General features: G+C 42.5%; 1 protein-coding gene across 1 annotated transcript in view; it reads right to left on the bottom strand.

Annotated features, from left to right (window-relative positions):
* Positions 1–23,110, bottom strand: part of LOC129403536 (leucine-rich repeat-containing protein 37A-like) — a 52,671-nt gene that overhangs the window by 12,488 nt on the left and 17,073 nt on the right. The window contains exons 8-10 of the mRNA XM_055132264.1: positions 6,782–6,853; positions 5,744–5,818; positions 3,354–3,472 (exon numbers count right to left, since the gene is read on the bottom strand). Coding sequence (XP_054988239.1) covers positions 3,354–3,472; positions 5,744–5,818; positions 6,782–6,853 — 266 coding nt within the window. The remainder of the gene's footprint in view (positions 1–3,353; positions 3,473–5,743; positions 5,819–6,781; positions 6,854–23,110) is intronic.

The following is a 23,110-nucleotide window of genomic DNA, read 5'->3' as shown; positions in this document are numbered from 1 at the left end:
ATCAAAAAGATAAACTACATTTGAAAAATAGTTGGATTTTTTTGGGGGGAGGGGACTACATGGCAATGCTTAGGGGGTACTTCTGGTTCTGCACTCAGAAATCACTCATGATAGCGTTTGGGGGACCATATGAGATGCCAGTGATTGAATCCGGGTTGGTTACACGCAAGGCAATCACTTTACCTGCTTTACTATCTCCAGCCCAAAAAAAAAATCTTTATAATGGCTAAATATTTACTTTAATTAAATTTTACATGTGCCTATTACTTATACTTGTTTGCATAATTGTTGATAGTATACTTTTAAAATAATATAGAACCGCCTTATAAAAGTAGATAAATGCAGGGCTAGAGAGAGAGTACAGAAGGTAGAGCATTCACCTTGCATGTGTCCAACCCAGATTTGATCCCTGGAATCTCACGTGTTCCCTGAACACTAGCAGAAGTAATTCCAGAGTGCAGAGCCAGGAGTAAGCCCTGAGCATTAATGGGTGTGGCCCCCAAAAGCAAATTAAAAATTAATTTAAAAATCTTTTTTTAAGGTAATTATGTCCATCAGGCTGGAGTTATCGATAGAACAGTGGGTAGGGCATTTGCCTTGAATGCAGCCAACCTGGGTTCGATTCCTCCGTCCCTCAGGAGAGCTGGCAAGCTACTGAGAGTATCCCACCTGCACGGCAGAGCCTGGTAAGCTCCCGTGGCTTATTCAATATGCCAAAAACAGTAACAACAAGTCTCACAATGGAGACGTTAGTGATGCCCTCTCAGCAACTCGATGAACAACGAGACAACAGTGCTACAGTGCTACAGTGCTGCTCTCAGAAACTATTCTGGGTGGTGCCTGGGGGACCACATGGGATCCTGGGAATTGAACCCAGGTTGACTGCATGAAAGGGAAGCACCCAGGGACTGGAGCGATAGCACAGCAGGTAGGTCATTTGCTTTGCATGTGGTCAGTCCGGATTCGAATCCCAGCATCCCATATGGTCCCCTGAGCACTGCCAGAGCCAGGAGTAACCCTTGTGTATCACCGGTTGTGACCCAATAAAGAAAAAAAAAAAAGGCAAGCACTCTTTCCATTAGACCATCTCTCCAGTCCCTCAACTATGACTTGTTATACTCCCATACCTTTATCCTGTCCTGCCCATATAGAGAGGACTTTTCTCTCTACCTCTTTTGGGTGATAATATTCTTATTACCATCATAGACGAAGAAGAAATTCTTCCAGAAATCAGATCCTCATCTGAATGCACCCTTCCTCCACCTACCCACTAATTCTTTCGCTTATTAGCCTTTAGTGTGATGTTGTTGAATCTGGGCAGATGTCTAAGGATAGGTTAATGGATTTGCCAGAGTATATGTCAATGTGCAATGTTGATAAAATCTAGAAAATAATCTTTTTTGTTTTGTTTGTGGGCCACAATTGGTGATGCTCAGGGGTTACTCCTGATTCCGTGCTCAGGAAATCACTGCTGGTGGTGCTTGGGAAACTATATAGGATGCCAGCAATGGAACCCAGGTCATCTGTGTGCAAGGCAAGTCCCCTACTCACTGTACTATCTCTCTGGCTCCTGAAATAATATCAGAGCTACCAAAATTGGGGAATACAGCTCTTATAAGATGTGTATTTTGTCTTCACTTACTTCCTACTATTTCCAGCTCTAGTTAGGGAACCATACAAAATTTCTGACTGCTAGAAGGTCAAGTATAACATTGTGTAGTTGGGTTTCTTTTGGGGGGAGGTGGGGCCAAACCCAGCAATGTTCAGGGGTTACTTCTCTCTCTGTGCTCAGGGATCACTGCAGCTAGTAATTGGGACCATCTGGGATGCTAGGTATCCAACTCAAGTCTGCCGTATGGAAGGCAAGTGTTGTAGCTGCTAGATGATCTCTCCAACCAAACTCTACTGAAGAATTCAAAGTGCTTTTGGTGGTGGTGAAGTTTAGAGAGGGAGTTAAGGGAAGTGAGGAAGAAGCATGGACTTGCAAAGAGTCCCAGGCTGGGAACACGCGATCTAGGCATTAGACACATTTAACACTTTTAGTTTTGCTTCTCCTCACATAAAATAAAAAATGTTATTAGTATCTTATTGTGATTTCGATTATTTGGTTTAGTTATTCTCTAAATAACATTATTGCAGTTGGAGTAACATGGTTACAATAGTACCAACGCTATTGGTTTCCATGTACAAAGTGAACCTCACCTGGACCACCACCGAAGTGTCGAGACACCACAGTTTGTACATCCCTTTTAGTCTGATTCTTCTCCCCGCCACACCCCCCAAATTCCCCAGGATTGATGTTCATCTTATGAAAGGTGATTTGAAAATGATTGTTATGCCCACCTTTGTGAAGGGAGTGATAGACTTGCTAAAAGTTGATATTAACAATAACACTATCTTTGTGTAAGAAGCAAAGTGATCGATGTGCCCAATTACTGTTAGCAAATCAGAGTCATACTATCCCGGCATGAAAACACTTTTTTGGGTGTTTCATGTGTGTGTGTGTGTGTGTGTGTGTGTGTGCGCGCGCGTGCGTGCGCGCATGCATGCATGCCCCATATTCAGTAATACCCAAGGAATACTCCCAGCAGTGCTTCAGAAACTGTTTTGTGGGGGGTGCACTCACACCTCCCACATGAAAACTATGTGTTTTAACCTATTGTTCTATTTTCCTGGGCCCTTAAAAACACATTTTGGAAGTTATCAAGCTAAGGTCAGTAAACTTACTATGTGGAAAAATACTTAAGGGCGCCTGAGTGCTTTGTAGATGGAAGGGTTAAAGTTCTAAATAGGCTCAGAGGTGGGGATGGTCTAAGAATCCACAAGGCCATCCATCCTTAGAAGGATTGAATGGCAACCTCTGCTTAGAAAACCAGAAATTCTCAGGCTCTAAGCAAAATTTTCATAAGACAGTATGACTTGTACTTGCCTACTGAATTACAAAAACACATGCAATAAAGTAGCGACACCTGTCCTATGAAGAAAAGGGCGCTTGAGATCTGCTGTATATAAAATCTGTTTACAAACTGCATTCTGTGGCTGAGCTCTCATCTGGAGGACCAGTACCTTGCCCACAGTGTGGCCCTCATTTGTGACCATTAGTGTTAGCTCCCTTCCCCACTTCCATCCCTTTCTTCCATTCCTCTGATGTCTCAGGTCATGCATAGACTGCTAAGGTAAAGACGTAACTGAGATTCTGACTTTTACCAAGGGAAATAGTTCTTAGAAATATAGGGAGTTGAACTCTTAATAGAAATAATGCAACTACATAATCAGTTTAAAATGGGCCATCAGTGATTAAAATTAAAATAAAACATAAATTAAAAATCTATTAGCAGGCAATTCAGACTCACCACAGTGTGTGGTACTGGTAGAACATTGAGTGGTACAATGTAGTTTGACTGTCTTGCACATGATTTCAATAATAACTTTAAATTGACAGAGGCAGCAGGTGAGATGCCTAGGTAATATCCTATGAATGGAAACACAGAGAATTAAGTGCAGAGTAAAGGGGTTACTTTAAGTAGGTAGAAGAGGCAGCCAAAGCCACTGTGCAGCTATTCAAAATGTTCCTGAGAACCATGGATGAGGCGCTGCTCGAACTCAGTGGTGGTGGGAACCCAACTGGGAGGTGATGCGTGCAAAGCGTGTACCTTAACCCCTCTAACTATCACTTCAGCCCTCAGAAAATTGAGTTTTGTTTTTGAGTCATATCTGGTGGTGCTCAGGGATTACTCTGGGCTCTCGACTCAGGAATCATTCCTTGCAGGCCTTGGGGTAGACAGTGCCAGACTGAACAAGAGTTAGCCACATGCAAGGCAAATATCTAACTCACTATCCTATCTCTCCAGCTCCCAGAGAATGATAAAAATACCAGTTATAACCTGGGGAAATCTGAAAGCACTTTTTCAGACTATGAGAAAATAGGGACTAGAGTAATATTATAGTATAGCAGCTCTGGCATTTGCTTTGAACACAGTTGACCTGGGTTTGATCCCCAGTGTCCATGAGACACCAAAAGGGATTCTTGAGTATCTCAACTTAAAAAAAAATATATATATATATATATAAATTTAAACTCAATTAAACATAGCTTAAGAAAAATAAACAAGCTGGGGTATGGTGCCACCAGCAGGTCAACCTGTACCTGCGGGGCAAGAGCATCAGCAGCCAGATGGAGCCTTCTGGCTTCCTGATAACCCAAAATTGCTGATGTACCTGTGACTGAACCCCAACAACTTAGGGCAAGTTTACCAAGAAACTAAACAGCCAAAAGTTTGGTATGTGGGAGCCAACCCACAGGCTACATCTGGCTCAGTTATACAAGCTCATTTACCAACCATATTTCAGAGCCCCATAAATCTCGAAAGAGATAAAAGCCACAGTTAGGGCTGGTGGTGAGGTGCCCTACGGCCAAGCGGGCATATCCTGCAGGGCATATGCCAATAGTTTATTTCTCTGAGAAGATGGAAACAAGGGCCACCATCCAGAGACACACAAAAGAATCTCTGAACCGAAAAGCTCTCTGCGAGATGCCTCCGGACTTTAAGCCAGGCCAACTTCACTGGGGAGCCTCAGACAGGGGCAGGCATCATCCCTCCACCTGCCCCTTAAAAACCCTGACAGCCACCAACTTCCAGAACACAATGAAAAGTGCAGGCACACAGGTTCAGTGACAGCAAACTCCAGGCCTCAAGGGATAGGGGATGGGCCGGTCCCTCTCATTGGCCCCCCTCTCCCCGAGGGAACCTGGAGGTCATGCCCACAAACTGCCCTCGGCTGCCACTTAAGCTCCTTAATGGTCAAAATCCAGATACACAAAGAAACTCTGAACTGAGCAGCTCTCTGCAGAGATTTCTCCACACCTTAATTATCTAAACTTTTAAAATTTGAGGAGCACACAGCCACTCCTCTGGTCTCATGACATCTTATACTATTCATAACAAGCAACACAAGAGAGAGTAGCACTGTAGCACTGTCATCATGTTGCTCATCGATTTGCTCAAGCGGGTACCAGTAATGTCTGCATGGTGAGACTAGTTACTGTTTTTGGCATATCGAATATGCCACGGGTAGCTTGCCAGACTGCTGTGCGGGCGGGATACTCTCAGTAGCTTGCCAGGCTCTCTGAGAGGGACGGAGGAATAGAACCCCAGTTGGCTGCGTGCAAGGCAAATGCCCTACCCGCTGTGCTAGCACTCCAGTCCAACAAAAGACAGTATGGGGGAGATTGTCTGCCATAGAGGCAGGGGTAGGGGTGGGACGAGGGGGTGGATCCTGGGGACATTGGTAGTGGATGGTGGGCACCTGTGGAGGGTTGGGTGTCCTATCATTGTATGACTGAAACTCAAACATGAAAGCTTTGTAACTGTATCTCACAATGATTCAATTTAAAATTTTTTAATTAAATTAAATTAACATTCTGAATAAAAAAATGTATTGTGGAGTGCATGTCAAATTCAATTAGCCTAATCAATGGATGAATAAATAGCAGTACTCCAACATTTAAAGAAATCTGTGGCACTGTAGCACTGTCATCCCGTTGTTCATTGATTTGCTCGAGCGGGAACTAGTTACGTGTCCATTGTGAGACATGTTACTGTTTTTGGCATATCGAATACGCCAGGCTCTGCCTTGTGGGCAGGATACACTCAGTTGCTTGCCAGGCTCTCCAAGATTGAGAAACAAAAATAAAAAGCCTTAAAAACCTAAGTGAAAATAAATGTCAGAAAAATCAACTTACAGTTTTTCTAATTCAAGAGTCATCATGAGGATGTTTTGGACTGGTCCAAGCGACACTGATGTTGCTCCCATGTCTCTGAGGGAGAAAACACAAGCATGATGTGAATCCAAATGCAGAAGCTTTAGAGTTAAGTAGATGAGATTAATGAAGCATATCTTTGATTCTGGCTTCACTGTAAAGCCAGGTCAACTGTTTACTCTAGACCATAATTCCAGAGAGCTCTTACAGAAATAAGAGATTTCTCTATCATCAAATTAATGACAATTTGGTAGACTAAATAAATTTCCTTCCTTCCTTCCTTCCTTCCTTCCTTCCTTCCTTCCTTCCTTCCTTCCTTCCTTCCTTCCTTCCTTCCTTCCTTCCTCCCTCCCTCCCTCCCTCCCTCCCTCCCTCCCTCCCTTCCTTCCTTCCTTCCTTCCTTCCTTCCTTCCTTCCTTCCTTCCTTCCTTCCTTCCTTCCTTCCTTCCTTCCTTCCTTCCTTCCTTCCTTCCCTCTTGTCTCACTTATCATTCTAAATTTCATCTACTTCTTTTAATTTTTTTTTCATGTGATCTGGGAGTGGCCTTGGATTTTGCCCACATCTGGCAGTACTTGGGAGTTATGCTAGGTGCTGTACTTGTGGGTTGCTCTGAATAGAGCTCTGAGAAACACGTATGGCGCCAGAGGTCGAATCCAGGCCTCTGGCATGCAGTGCATGGGCTCCAACCACTCACCTATCTGGTCCTCTTTACTTTCTTTTTTTAAGTAATGTTTACATTATTACTCATTACTTTCTGGAATAAATAATACTTCTACATGTATATTTCTTATCTATATGTACTCAACATTGCTCTTTTCCTCTGTTGGCTGTTACCCATGTACATTCTTTCTTAATCTTTTCCTTTGACAATGAATCTCAATTCAACAATCCAGTGTTAAAATTCAAATTATAACTTTTAAATTCAATGCAAAACACAATCTTTGGCAAAAATGGAGAAAAATAAAGACCGCAAATTATAGCAGAAACCATATGAGCTACAAAACTATTATAATACTTACAGATATTTTAATGCTGGCAATTTAAAAAGATATGAATCTTCAATAGTTGTTAGAGGATTATGACTGAGAATTCTAAAAAATATACAATAAAATTAAAATTATAGACATAATCAGCAACTAGCATTAAAGTTTATATTTATTTTATTAGCATGGAACTAGAAGGTGAAAAAACATTATTTTCTGTCATTATCTATAATCATGCTTAGAATCCATAAAGCATTTTTTTTTCTTTTTGGGTCACACCCGGCAATGCATGGGGTTATCCCTGGCTCATGCACTCAGGAATTACTCCTGGTGGTGCTTGGGGACCATATGGGATACTGAAAATTGAATCCAGGTTGGCCGCGTGCAAGGCAAATGCCCTACCCGCTGTGCTATTGCTCCAGCCCCAAACATTCTCCCTTTGGGGAACACTCAAGTCTCTAGATGATAAAGTGAAGAGGGAAGAGGGTGGGAGGGTGGAGAGAAACACAAATGTAGAACAAATTAAAAATATGCTAACAAATTTTTCCAAGTTGAAAACCCTAGGAAGAGAGGCCAAATAATACAGCATGTGGGGTACTTGCCTTGCATGCAGCCCACTTGTGTTCCATTCCTGGCACCTTATATAGGCCCCACAATACACCAGGAGTGATCCCTGAGCACAGAGTCAGGAGTAAGCCCTGGGCACCACTGGGTGTGTCTCCCTACCACCCCCAAAGATGAAAGAAAACCCAGAGAGTGATGATGTCTGCAGGAAGTCCTTGCTCTGCAGCAAATATTATTTTTCTTCTTTTTTAAAATTTTATATAGGGCATAAACTCCATATTACTTTTTCAAATTTTTTTTAACTTTACAAGTTAGTCCACAATGTTTGATTACACTGAATATTCAAACACCAATCCCACCACCGTTACACCTTCCCTCCACCAAATTCGGGATGTTTCCATCCCAACCCCAATCCCTGTCACAAAACACAAACGAAGTAATATATTTCATATTGTCTGTTATAAAGAACTGCTGAACAGGCTTACAAAAAAAGTGTTCACATAAGAAAGACTGTGAAGATTGTTCTATTTTGGCAGGAACCATTAAGACATTCTATATTGAAAGTAAAGTGAAATTTATTAGTTACACAGGCGGGGGGGGGGCTTAGGGTGGGGAGGCTAGGGGCGTGGGGGGGGTTGGGGTGTGAGGGGGCGGGGTGGAGCTATACTGGGATTCTTGGTGGTGGAATATGAGCACTGGTGAAGGGATGGGTATTCGAGCATTGTATAACTGAGATTTAAACCTGAAAAATTTGTAACTTTGTAACTTTCCACAATAAAAAATTTAAAAAAAAAGACATTCTATAGGATATCACTAACAAGTTGTTGAAGTTTGGGTGGTGTGAGCTTTGGTATACATATCTGAAAATATGTATAACTGTATCACTGTCATCTTGTTGCTCATCAATTTGCTCGAGTGGGCACCAGTAACGCCTCCATTGTGAGACTTATTGTTACTGGTTTTTGACATATCAAATACGCCACGGGTAGCTTGCCAGCCTTTGCCATGCGGGTGAGATACTCTCGGTAGCTTGCCAGGCTCTTCTAGAGAGGTGGAGGAATTGAACCTGGGTTGACTGCATGCAAGGCAAATGCCCTACCCACTGTGCTATCATTACACCCCTGAAAATATATATATGTATGCATATATACATATATTTCCCTCTATGATTTATTGCCTACAAACTGAACCCCATCAAATGTGGTGTGGTAATTATGGAGAATGGGTAGGGAGTGTTTTATGACGTGTTGTACTGCCAGTTTTGCCGCTGCACAGTCCAGGAATATTTTTGCTCGTATGTGAGGTTCGGCCTGAGCACGTAGGGAGCAGCCTTGAGCATTGCGGCGCTTGGGTTAGGGAGGTTTTCTAAGAGGATCTGGTGGAAGCAGTCTTCTTGCCAGTCATTCTCACAGAGATCTTTGTGCCCTGACCTTTGTCACACTGTATGTGATCACTGGTTCACCTGTCAGTCTCCTGGACTTTCAGCTTCTTGAATGCCAGGGTCACCTTGACTGTCACTGGTCTGACAATATTGGGTAGTTACTAGATACTTCAGAAATAACATTATGGATAGCACTGTAGCACTGTCGTCCCATTGTTCACTGATGTGCTCGAGCAGGCACCAGTAACGTCTCCATTGTGAGACTTGTTTTTACTGTTTTTGGCATATCAAATAAGTCACGGGGAGCTTGCCAGGCTCTGCTGTGCGAACATTATGGATATATTGGTAAAATGAACCAGTTCCTTCCCTCCCTCCCTCAGTTCCTCTCTCTTTTCTTTCTTTGGTTTGTGGGCCACACCCAGGAATGCTCAGGGATTACTCCTGATGGTTCTTAGGGGACCATATGGAATGCCAAGCATGAACCTGGGTCAGCCGCCTGCAAAGCAAGCACCTTTCCTGCTATATTATCACTTCAGTCCCAGAAGCAGTTCATTTTTGACAAAAAGTTTTGTTCCAAGATGCTAGAATGAATTTTCTTTTTAAAAATAGGCAAACTTTTTAAAACAAGCAGACAAATACACAGGAGGGGAAAAAAACAAAGAAATTTTCAGTAAACTCAATTCAAGAAACATTAGCATTAGCATACCCTAATATATATACACATTAGCATACCCTAATATATATGCACATGTATATTAGAATATATATGTGTATATATATACACATATATATAAAGACAAAGCTAATATCTATTGCCAGATGCCTGGTATCTGTGATCAGCACTTCACATTTAATTGTCACAATAACTTTACTGATAGATATTGTTAGTCTGCTTTACAAATGAGGAAACTGAGCCACAGAGCAGTTATATATAACTTGTTCTAGCCATCAAGCTGGTAAAAAGCAGAGCTGGGATTTAAATTCAGTTCAGACTCAAAAGCCTGTTTAACCTGTTGAATGATGAGAAAGGGTTTAAAAGATTGTGTAAGCTTAATTTTCTCAGGGCACTCAATGCAGAAATACCCTTTCAAACCACCTTCCTGGGAGTCCAAGTGACTGTACAATGGGCAGTGTTTGCTCTGGAATTTTTTTTTCTTTAAGAATTTTATTTTATTGAATCACCATGTGGAAAATTACAATGCTTTCAGGCTTAAGTCTCAGTTATACAATGCTGAAACAACCATCCCTTCACCAGTGCCCATATCTCACCACAAAAAAACAACAACACAGTACACCTCCCATCCTGCCCCCCCTCACCCCCCCACCTTGAAACTGATATAAATTTCACTTTACTTTCTATTTACTTTGGTTACATTCAATATTTCAACACAAACCTCACTATTATTGTTAGGAGTACCCCACTAGAGACAGACCTGTTTTGAAGAGATATGAGGTCTGCGGCAGCGTGGTTTTGGATTGCTGTACTTTAGCAACTAAGTCCAGGGAGATTTCTTCCAGATATTGGATCATTGCAAGCTTGTAAACCCCATCTGTGGTCGTCATAATATGTTGATCACCGTGCCCTTCACCCCCGGCAAGGAAGAGGCGAGAGAAATACCTTTCCCCTCCTGGGCGGGCATGGGGCCGTGGCTTAGTTCTTAGGCTGCAGACATTCTGCGAGGAGCTGCCCATGCCGAAAACTTTAGCTGGCGACTGGAGTCACGCCTGGAGATTTTTATTCCCAGCACCCCATATGGTCCCTTGAGCCCTGCCAGGAGTGATCCCAGAGCACAGAGCAAAAACCCTTACGTGCTTTATCTTCCCATCTTGGAGAGAATATAACAATTACATTTGGAAACTGAAGAGACAGCTTATATGGCTGCATGCAGGTTTTGCCCAGGTACCATCCCCAGAACTACATGAGCCGCAGATCCCCACCTATTGGCGACCCCTGAGCACGGGAGGTGTATCCCCCAAAGCATGACCTGGTGTAGCACTCCCAAACAAAAACTCTCTATTTCCTTCTTCTAATGATCTGCCATGAGTAAATATTTAATTAGCTATAGTCATCAAGACTTTAGAGAATTGAAACCGGGCTATTGGTGAATCAGTGAAAAGGATAGAATCTAAAACTTCATTTCCTCTTTCACAAAATTAACAACTGGAATATTTGATAGAATCGTATTTTCAGAATTCTTGAATTTTAGTAAGTGGGTTTATACCAAAAACCCAGGAACATTCAGTTGAGAAAAAAGACAAATTCCTGTAAGAATAGTAAGATGGATATTGCTTTAACTTTTCAGACATTTACTCTCCATTCTGAGAGGAGCTTAAAAAGCATCCACTTCCCCCAGGATCAGTGGGAGCAGAATGCAGCTGGGGTCCCTTCAAAGCTGCATTCTCAAAGAACTGTCAGAATTTTACTTCTCTGGTGAATTTCCATGAGAAAGGCTTGTCTTTGGACTGAGGCACTATTTTACAGGGTGTTGAGGCACTTGCCTTGTACACAACCAAGCCAGATTCCATCCCTATTTTTCCATTTGCCTATTTTTAAAAATATTTCATCCCATAGCTGGTCCCGTGAGCACTGCCAGAGTGAGTCTTGTTTTAGGATCCAGGAGCAAGCCTTGAGCACCTCCTGATGGAGAAGCTATACATAGCTAAAAGCCTCTCCCTACAGGGAATTTTTGGAAAACAGTCATAGGTAAGTATTTCAACATGGCTGCTCTTTAAGAGGCAATGGATAAAAGCTAAGGCACAAAAGTCATCCGAACCAAAAGACTTCAAAGGTGAAGCTGAGGAATGAGAGATCCAGAGAGACTTCAAAATGCTCTGGCAAATTGCTGGGGAACTGGACCATGAGACACAAAGTCTATGTGACTATAGAAAAAAAGACTACTATCATTAATAAACAAATTCCACCAGGTTGTAAGATACAGGAGCAATATGCCTAAATTGGTCATATTTCTAGACACTAGCTAGAAGTAATTAAAGATTAAATTTTTTAAAGTTTCAGATATACGGCCCAGAGATATAGTACAGCGGGTATGGTGTTTGCCTTGCACACAGCTGATCTGGGTGTGATCCCTGGTATCCCATATGGTCTCCCCAACACTTCAACACTTGAGTGCAAAGCCAGGAGGAAGTCCTGAGTATCACCAAGTGTGGCCCAATAAACAAAATAATTAAAAAATAAATTTAAAAGGTTTCATATATAATGACACAAAATATGAGAAACAGGAGAAGAGATGAACAGGAACTTTTTCAAAGAAGAATACAAATGGCCAAGGACCGAGAGACAGCATAGTGGGTAAGGTGCTTGCTTGGATGCAGTAAACCTGGGTTCAATCCCCAGCATCCCATATGGTCCCCGAGCAGCATCAAGAGTGATGACTAAGTGCAGAACTGGGAATAAGCCCAAACATCGCCTAATATGGCCCAACTCCCAGCCCAAAGGAGATACAAATGACCAAAATGCATATGGCAAAAAATGTTTTATATCACTAATCATCAGAGAAATGAAGATCAAAACAACAGTGAGTTATCATCTAATACCACAGAGACTGGTATCACTGTATCACTGTCATCCCCTTGCTCATCGATTTGCTCAAGCAGGCACCAGTAATGTCTCCATTGTGAGACTTGTTACTGTTTTTGGCATATCGAATATGTTACGGATAGCTTGCCAGGCTCTGCCGTGCGGGTGAGATATTCTCGGTAGCTTGCCAGGCTCTATGAGAGAGGTGGAGAAATCAAAGCCAGGTCGGCCACATGCAACAGAGACTAGACTAGTACTCATCAAAAAGAACAACAAGAACTAGTGTTGACGAGGATTTGGGGGAACAGGGCCTCTCATTCACTGCTGGTGAGAATGCTAACTGATCCAACCTTTTTGGAAGACAATATGGACATTCTTCAAAAAAACTAGGAATTAAACTTCCATATGATCCAGAAATTCCACTCTTGTGAATATATCCTAAGGGCCCAAAAGCACAGTGCATAAAAGGCATCTGCACTCCTAGGTTCATTGCAGCAATATATACAACAGCCAAAATATGGCAACAGCACAAATTCCCACAAACAGATGACTAGATAAAGAAACTATGGTATATATACACATAATGGAATATTACCCAGTTATAAGAGGAGATAGAGTCATGCAATTTGCTGCAATGTGTATAGATCTGGAGAGTATTGTGTTGAGTGAAATCAGTCAGAGGGAGAGGAACAGACTCAGAACCATCTCTCTCAAACTTTGTAGGGGAACCTCAAATGCCCAATGGCAACAGAAACAAACAGCTGAACTGGTCTTCAGTAGGAAACTTGCCACTGGGGCAGAGATGGGGGTGGGAGATAAGTTAGGGAGAACAGTAGGACAATGAGATGGCTGGACAAAGCGCCTGCTACAGGGGCAAAGGGGGCGGGGGGGGGGGGGAAGGGGGGAGGCGGGGAGACGGGTGGAAAGTAGTGGACTCTGGTGAAGGGGTTAGTGCTAGAACAATGTATGCCTGCACCTCAATCACAAATATCTTTGTAACTTTGTAATTCACAGGGATTAAAAATAATTTTTTTAAAGGATAAAGGACTGGAGAGAGCATACAGGGGTTAAGGTGCTTGTCTTGCATCCACTGACCCAGGGTTGAATCCCCCACACCCAGATGGTTCCCACCAAGGGACACTCCTGAGTACAGAGAGCCAGGAATGGCCCTGCGTGCTGCTGGGTGTGGTCCCCAAACCCCCAAAACCACACGAAAATTTAAAAATACCTGGGAGACATTAAAGATGGAAATAAATGGAAAGACGCGTCCTGACCAGAACCCTATTACTGATAGCATTCATCAAACTGAGCTGTGTTTTTAGTATCATCTTTGTACAAATCTCAGCTTTAATATTATCATCATCATCATTATCATCATCATTATTATTATTATTATTTTGGAGCTCATGGATACATCCAGCAGTGTTCAGGGCTTATTCCAGGCTCTGTTCAAGGGTCTCTCCTGGAGGCGCTAAAGGACCATCTGTGGTACTGAGGACAAAAAGATTGTCCACATGCAAGGCAAGCGCCCTACCCGCTGTACTATCACTCAGCTCCCAAAGAGGATTTTAAAATATCTATAATAAGCGTGAGGAGATAGTTAATGTATCTCCATATTCACCAGGGATATTGGCCTGTAGTTTTCTTTTTTTGGGGTGTCTTTGTTTTTGGTATTAGGGAAATATGGGTCTCATAGAAACTGTTTGGGAGAATGTCTGTTTCTCCAATTTCCTGGGAAATCTTGAAAAGAACTGACAGTAGGTCCTCTTTAAAGGTTTGAAATAATTTGCTAGTGAATCCATCTGGACCTGAACTTTTGTTTGGGGGAAGACTTTTGATTACAGTTTCAATTTTCTTGATAGTGATAGGTCTATTCAGGTATTCCACATCTTCTTGGTTCAGTCTTGGGAGAATACAGGAATTCAGGAATTTGTTCATTTCTTCAAAGTCCTCATGTTTCATGGCATATAGCCTTTCAAAGTAGTCTCTGATGATCTCTTGAATTTCTTTGGTTTCTGTTTTGATATCCTCGTTTTCATTTCTGATTCAGTTTATTTCGCTCTCTCTCTCTCTCTCTCTCTCTCTCTCTCTCTCTCTCTCTCTCTTTGTGAGTCTTGCTAGTGGTTTGTCAATCTTCTTTATTTTCTCAAAGAACCAGCTCTTGGTTTCATTATCTTTTGAATTGTTTTTTGGGTTTCCATGTGGTTAATTTCTGCTCTAACTTTTTTTTTCGCTTTTTGGGTCACACCTGGCAATGCACAGGGGTTACTCCTGGCTCTGCACTCAGGAATCACCCCTGGCGGTGCTCAGGGGACCATATGGGATGCTGGGAATAGGACCTGGGTCAGCCGCGTGCAAGGCAAACACCCTACCCGCTGTGCTATCACTCCAGCCCCTCTGCTCTAAGTTTTGCTATTTTTTTCCTTCTGCCTGTTTTGGGATCTTTTTACTGGTCCTTTTCTAAGATCTTGAGGTGTGAAGTCAATTATTTATGTAGGCCTTTTCTTCTTTCCTGAGAAATGCATACAGCGCTATAAATTTTCCCCTTAATATGGCTTTCGCTGCATCCCATAGGTTCTGGTAACTCGTGTCTTCATTATCATTTGTTTCCAGGTATCTTTTGATTTCTTCTTTGATTTCCTTCCTGACCCACTTGTTGTTCAACACTGAATTATTTAATTTCCAGGTGTTTGATTTAGTTCTCCGCATCTGTGTGTGATTTACTTCTATCTTCATTGCATCATGGTCTGAAAAGATATTTGATACAATTTTTACCTTCCTGATTCTATTGAGGTAAGTTTTGTGGCCCAGCACGTGGTCTATTTTGGAGAATGTTCCATGTGCACTGGAAAAGAATGGGTATCCTTTCTTTTGGGGATGGAATGCCCTGTATAGATCTGTTAGCCCTCTCTCTTCTATGTCTTCCTCAACAAAATATTAGCAAATAGAATCCAACAAATTATCAAAAAGATCATAGGCCACGACCAAGTGGGATTCATCCTGGTGATGCAAGGGTTGTTTCACACAAAAATCAATCAACATAATTCATCATATTAACAAAAGAAAAGATAAAACCATATGAGCATATCAATAGATGCAGAGAAAGCATATGACAAGATCCAGCACCCGTGTATGATGAAAACTCTCACCAAAATGGGTTTTAAAAAAACCTTCCTCAATATAGTCAAAGCTATCTACCACAAGCCAATGGCAAGCATTATCCTCAATGGGGAAAAGCTAAGAGCCTTCCCCCTAAGGTCAGGGACAAGACAAGGATGCCCACTCTCAACATTTCTGTTCAATATAGTACTGAAAGTACTTGCAATAGCGATTAGGCAAGAAAAAGATATTAAGGGCATCCAGATAGGAAAGGAAGAAATCAAGCTCTCACTATTTGCAGATGATATGATATGATACTATATTTAGAGAAACCTAAAGCCTCTACCAAGAAACTCCTAGAAACTATTGACTTGTATAGTAAAGTTGCAGGCTATGCGAACAATGAGAGAGAGGAAAGTGGCATAAAAAAAGCAATCCCGTTTACAGTCATACCTTAGAAAATCAAGTACCTCAGAATCAGCTTAACTTAGGAGGTAAGGGACCTGTACAAAGAAAATTACAAAACGCTACTTCATGAAATGAAAGAAGACACGAGGAAATGGACACATATCCCCTGCTCATGGATTGGGAGAAGTAACATTGTCAAAATGGGAATACTCGCCCAAAGCCCTGTACACATTCAATGAGATCCTCATAAGAATACCTATGAAATTCTTCAAAGAAATGGATCACACACACTCCTGAAATTCATATGAAACAATAAATCCCCTAAAATAGCTACAGGAATTCTTAGGAAAAAGAAGATGGGAGGCATCACCTCCCCCAACCTCAAACTCTACTACAATGCAGTTATAACTAAAACAGCATGGTACTGGAACAAAGGCAGAGCTGCAGATCAATGGAATAGGGTCAAATATCCTGATGCACACCCTCAAATATACGATCATTTAACCTTTAATAAGGGAACAAGAAATGTGAAGTGGAGCAAGGAAAGCCTCTTTAACAAATAATGCTGGCAAAACTGGACAGCAATGTGCAAAACATTGGGCTCAGACCTCTACCTAACACCAGCCACAAAAGTCAGATCAAAATGGATTAAAGACCTCAACATCAGACCAGAATTCATTAGGTACATTGAAGACAAGGTTGGCAAAACCCTCCATGACATTGTAGCTAAAGGTATCTTCAAAGATGACACCCCACTGACCAAGCAAGTGGAAACGGACATAAACAAATGGAACTATCTTAAACTAAGAAGCTTCTACACCTCAAAACATACAGTGACCAGAATACAAAGACAATCTACAGAGTGAGAAAGGATATTCACCCAATGCCCATCTGATAAGGAATTGATATCAATTGATATCAAGGATACTTGTTGGACTCTACAAGAAGAAAACACCCAACACCATAAGAAAATGGGGTGAAGAAATGAACAGAAACTTTCTCAAAGAAGAAATCCGAAGGGCCAAAGGGCACATGAAAAATGCTCTTTATTATTAATCATCAGGGAGATGCAGATTAAAACAACAATGAGATATCATCTCACAGCACAGAGACTTGCCCACGTCCAAAAGAACAAAAGCAACCGGTGTTGGCGCGGGTGTAGCAAGAAAGGGACTCTCCTTCACTGCTGGTGAGAATGCCGACTGGCCCAACCCTTTTGGAAAACACTAAGGATGATCCTCAAAAAGTAGAAATTGAGCTCCCATTTGATCCAACAATACCACTTCTGGGAATATATCACGGAGATACAAAAAACATAGAAGAAATGACATCTACACTTGTATGTTCATTGCAGCATTGTTTACAATAGCCAGAATTTAGAAAAAACCCAAGTGCCCAAGAACAGATGACTGGTTAACAAAATTTTGTACATCTACACGATGAAATAGTATGCAGCTGTTAGAAAGGATAAAGTCATACAATTTGCATGTATGTGGATCTACATGGAGAGCATCATGCTAAGTGAAATGAGTCAGAAAGAAAGGAACAGACACAGAAAGATTGCACTCATTTGTGAAATATATAGAAACAGAATGGGAGACTTACACCCAAGAATAGTAGAGATAAATACCATGAGGACTGTTCCATGGCTTGGAAGCTGGCCTCACATGTAGGGGGGAAAGGCAGCTCAGATAGAAAAGGGAACACCAACTATGGGGTGCTTGGAGGGCCCGCTCGGGATAGGAGATGCGTGCTAAAAGTAGACCTCAAACCAAATGATAGCAATTCAATACCTCTATTGAGAGTCACAACACTCATAAGGAGAGAGAGAGCAAAAGGGAATGCCCTGTCACAGAGATGGGGCGGCGTAGTGGGGATGGGGTGGGAGTGGTGGGAGAGATACTGAGATCATCGGTGGTGGAGAATAGGCATTGGTGAAGGGATGGTTACTCGATCATTGTATGACTGAAATGTAAGCACAAAAGTTTGTAAGTCTGTAACTATATCCCACGGTGAGTCACTAAAATTTTTTTTAAAATAGAAGATAGTTAATATCTTGCCATTATCAAAACACATATCCAAGTCACAATTAGATACTACTTTATAGTCAGTAAGATGGCTAAAAACAGATAGTAAGTGCAACCAGGGTGATGGAGAAATTGAAATCCTTATGCACTGCTGGTGAAAATATAAAAAGAGGCACTGCAGGAAAGCTTGATGGTTCCTCAAAAAAGTTAGCCATAGTTACCAAAGACTCAGCAATTTAATACTGGGTATGTGCCCACAAAAAATGAAAACATGTCTATACAAAAGAAGTGAGTATTCAGTCAAAAAATGGAAAGGGCACCTGAACACCTGCTCTGCATGTCAGTTCTTTCTCTGGCTGACTTCATTCTGCATTTTATAGATAAATGTATGTGCATGCCTAGTTCATCCATTGCCTCTTATACATTCATGAACTTATTTTTATGCTTTATGGAATAAACTGTGGCAAAAGGACTAAGAAGTAAGGCTCAGAAGTAAAACACTTGTCTTGCAGATATAAAGTCTGAGGGTCTATCCCCAGCCCCATAAATAAAGGAGCAACAGTTTCTATCAGTCTTAGAGACCATGACTGAGTTGAGGAGTTCGCTCAAAGTGGCAGAGCAGATGTCTGGCATTTGTGAGGTGCTGAGTTTGACTCCTGGTATCATCAGATCCGTGAGCACCACCATAATTGGTGCCTAGGTCTTTTGGACATTATTGGAGAATCCTATTTTAAAATAAACGAAGGGGCTGGAACAACAGCACAGCAGGTTTGCCTTGCATGCAGCCAATCCAGGTTCGATTCTCAGCATCCCATATGGTTCCTCAGCACCGCCAGGAGTGATTCCTGAGTGCAGAGCCTGGAGGAACCTCTGAGCACTCCTGGGTATGACCCAGAAAGTAAATAAATAAATAGATAGATAACTAAATAAAAACAAAAATAGGGTTCAAACAAGCAAAGAAAGAAGGGCTGGGGTAAATGCCTTGCCTGAAGGGGAGGGGTGGGGCAGGTTCAAGGCACTACATGGCCCCCCTCAAGCACCCCCTCAAGGACCAGCACCCCATGAGCACTGCAGGGTATAATCCAAAAACAATAAAAAAGACTGATCTCTTTCCCTTCCCTTTCTTTCGGTTACTGGGCCACACCCAGCTGTGCTCAGGGCTGACTCCTGGCTGTGCACAAAGGGGTCAGCCCTGGTGGTGCTCTGGGGAGCACATTCAGTGCTGGGGATTACACATGGGTCAGTGATATGCAAGGCAAGTGCCCTGCCAACTGTACCATCTCTCTGGCCCCAGGCAATATTACTTTCAATGACCTTTTGAAATAGATCTTATCTGGGGACTCCGGCTTGACCCCCTCACTGCAAGCATGCAGCCTCGAATTCGATCCCCTGTGTCACCACATTGGCTGAATGAGATTCCTGGCAGCTCTGGGGTCTGTCTTGCAGCTCTGCCATTCCTCGTCCCAGGCAACTGATTTTCAGTTGCACTGCAGTCAGTCAGGAGGACATTAACATCACAAGAAAAGAGGCCAAATCCCTGGCAAGCAACACCAGTAAAAGGTTGTGGAAACACTGTTGAGTATGTTACCCCAGGTTAGAAAAACATTCAAAAGGACACATGAACACACATTCATCGCAGCACTCAGTGTAATAGCTAAGATACGGAATCAACGTAGGTGTCCAACGACAGGTGACTGTTTTGTGAAGATGTGGAATAGATATGCAATGAAATACTATGCAGCTGCAAGAAATGATGAAATCATGTAATTTGCTGCAACCTGGTTGGAACTGGAGGATATCATATTGAGTGAAGTCAGATGAGGATACATACAGGTTGATCTCACTTCTCTGTGGTAGATAGAATAATTGGATGAGGAAATGCAATGCAGTAGAAGGGGATGCCTACATCAGTCTTGACCCCAGAGTACAGGAAGGAGAATGACAGAGAAGCAAAGAAATCAACAGGTGGTAGAAAATAAAGGGCGGGACAAGGGCCAGGGCTTTATTTTACCAATGATATGGGAAAGTGGTATAGCTCTCTACTCAAAGCACAGGCTCAACACTTAAAATATGAGACTTAAACAACCACCACTGGGACAGAGCAACAGCCCAACAGGTAAGGCGCTTGCCCTGCACACAGCTGACCTGGGTTCAGTCTCCAGCAACCCATATGGTCTCCTGAGCCTGTGAGGAGCGATTCCGGAGCGCAGAGCCAGGAGTAATCCCTGAGCACCATTGGGTGTGCTTCCCCGATCCCCCACCCCCGCAAAAAACCCTACAACCACTGGCCTTGAAATGTGCCTGTCAAGATTGCAGATTGGGTGTAGGAACACTGATGGTGGGATTGGGGTCAAAATATTGTATACCTAAAACCCAACAACATGGTGGAAATGCCAACTGATCCACCCTTTTTGGAAAACAATATGGGCATTCCTTAAAAAACTAGAAATAGAGCTTCCATATGACCCCACAATACCACTTCTGGGAATATATTCCAAGAGTACAAAAAAGCACAGTAGAAATTACATCTGCACCTGTATGTTCATTGCAGCATTATCCACAATAGCAAGAATCTGGAAACTACCGAAGTGCCCAAGAACAGACGACTGGTTAAGAAAACCTTGGTACACCTACACAATGGAATACTATGTAGCTGTTAGGAAAGAAGACGTCATCAAATTTGCTTTTAAGGGCTGGAGCTATACACAGCGGGTAGGGCGTTTGCCTTGCATGCCTTTGGCCTTGCATGCCGCAACCTGGGTTCAATTTCCAGCATCCCATATGGTCCCCTGAGCACCACCAGGGGAAATTCCTAAGTGCAGAACCAGGAGTGACCCCTAAGCATCGCCGGTTGCGACCCAAAAAGCAAAAAAAAAAAAATTTTTTTTGCTTGTAAGTGGATGGTCATGGAGAGTATCATGCTAAATGAAATGAGTCAGAAACAGAAAGAAGGGGACAGACATAGAATGCTGCACTCATTTGTGGAATATAAAATAACATAATATGAGACTGACACCCAAGGACAGCAGAGACAAGGGCCAGGAATATTGCTCCACAGTTGGAAGCCTGCCACATGAGCTGGGGAGGAGGCAGCTGGAATAGAGAAGGGATCACTACGTCAATGATGGTTGGAGAGATCATTCGGGATGGGAGATGTGTACTGAAAGTAGATAAAAAATCAAATGTGATGGTCTCTCAGTATCTATATTGCAAATCATAATGTCCTAAAGTAGAGAGAGAGTATAGAGAAAATTGTCTGCCATAGAGGTATGAGGAGGGTTGGGATTTGTATGGGGGAGATAATGGGGATATTGATGGTGAAAAATGTGCACTGGTGGCGGGATGGGTGTTCGATCATTGTGTGACTGAAACTCAAATATGAAAGCTCTGTAACTGTAGCTCACAGTGATTCAATTAAAAAAAAAAAGCAACTCTCAATAACTTTGTAAATCATGTTCTTTAAGTATTTTTTTAAAAAGAGATGTGCACACAGTGGACATCATGTCTGTCTCCCAATCCCCCAGGTTATCTGAACGAACATGGATACTTAGTTTGTGACAGAGCCACACTGTCCTCTTGCTAGGGACCACAGACCCTGTAGTGGCTTCCAGCCCAGGCCACTGTGGCTGAGCAGATGGCTCTCTGCCAGTGGACACGGGTGGAGTTCAGTCTCAGGAAAAGCAAGACCCCAAGAGACACATGAATCCACCTCGAAATTCAGGCAAGGAAGGTCTTTGCTGCTCTCTGATATAAAAGAGAAACGATGAGCAAGAATCACGCTGAGAAGTGGCGCCTCTGATAAGCACAGGTGTGAGCACAGCTCTTAGAAGGTTCTTATACATGAGTAACACGAGTAGAAGAGCAACCCCTGGTCGTGTGTGAGAGCCCCCCATACACACACACCCCCTTCCCAAAAGGATGGAGGCCTGCAGCAATCATCAGCCCAGGGGGCAAGCTCCTGGCCCTGATGTAGGATTTCTGGTGAGCACCACAACTGAATATGGGAGCATCACAGCCAGGGGTGTGTATCACCCTCAGACATCTCGCAACAAAAAAGATGAGGAAGAAAGGTAAAACCCGATTGGAGGTATGGGGGCAGCGGGGAGCTGGACCAAATCTGGGTGGTGCTCAGGTGTGACCCCGGCAGTGCTCTGGCAGCACTACTAAGTTGAAACAGAGAATATCCCCTTATAAAGATGGGAAGGAAAAGATGCACTTGGGAGACCAGAGTAGTTGCTGAATGTGACCAACTCCTCAACTTCCCAAATTATTACAAAGAAACCAGTCACCCCTAAACCATTCCAAGGTCCTCAGCAGTCTTCCTCTTTAAGGTAGAAGCTTTTGAACAATAAGAAGCTGCTGCCAGGATTTCAGTACATACCCCAAAGTGATAACAATGCCTTAGAGTAAGCTCTCGTGTGGACACTCATCTAAAGACAGGCCATTATGCTATGTGGCTGGGAGAGTGTGAGGGCTTCGCTGTGACCACAGCTCCGTCTGCCTTCACAGTGCAGCTCCCCACCTCACTGACAATCTCCACAGTGGGGTCAAGCGGTCAGTAGGAACAAGGTTTGGGTTTCCTTTGTTCTCTCTTAGTACTTATGTCTTGGCAAAATACTGATGTTCCACAAACAAGCCAGAGTGTCCACTGCTCTGTGTAAGGCATCGCCTTTCTACTTTGTCAAGTCTGCAGTTGCTACAATCATGGAACTTGTAACCTTAGAACTGATGAAAAGACTAAAAGAATTTTTTAAACAAGCCATCAGTGTAGACCTGTGTAGGTGAACGAAGAAACACTTGAAAGTCAGAAGGGAAAAAAAAGATGCTTGGGGCTGGAGCAATCGTACAGCAGGTAGGGTGTTTGCCTTACACACGGCTGACCCGTGTTTGATCCCCCATCCCATATGTAATTCCTGAGAGGAGAGCCAGGAACAACCCCTGAGCATGGCGGTGTGGCCCCAAAACAAAAAGGAAACAAAAAGATACTGAACGTTTAGGATTAGCAAACGCTGTTGGATTTCCATAACATATGTCATTCCTGATTTCATCTGTAAGAGATGTGATTAGCTCCCTTTCAAAAACAATGGCATCTAAAAAAAACAAACAAAAACAATGGCACCTTACTAATATTTTGGCAATTTATGGAAAATTTATTAATTTACATTTGCAAATAATTATGGCATATTGTAGGTGACCTGTTACTCATTCAACTGATAATGTGTTCGCCATTCAGTGTTTATTAATATTATAGATGTTTCATTCAAAAAACTCACTGAGTGATAATTACCTGGAACCCAGGAAGAATCAAGGTTTTGTGGACCCTAAATTTCATCTAGTTTATTAAAATC

The sequence above is a fragment of the Sorex araneus genome, chromosome 3, assembly GCF_027595985.1.
Source record: "Sorex araneus isolate mSorAra2 chromosome 3, mSorAra2.pri, whole genome shotgun sequence".
Lineage (NCBI taxonomy): Eukaryota > Metazoa > Chordata > Mammalia > Eulipotyphla > Soricidae > Sorex > Sorex araneus.
This window is presented reverse-complemented; position numbering and strand designations above follow the sequence as displayed.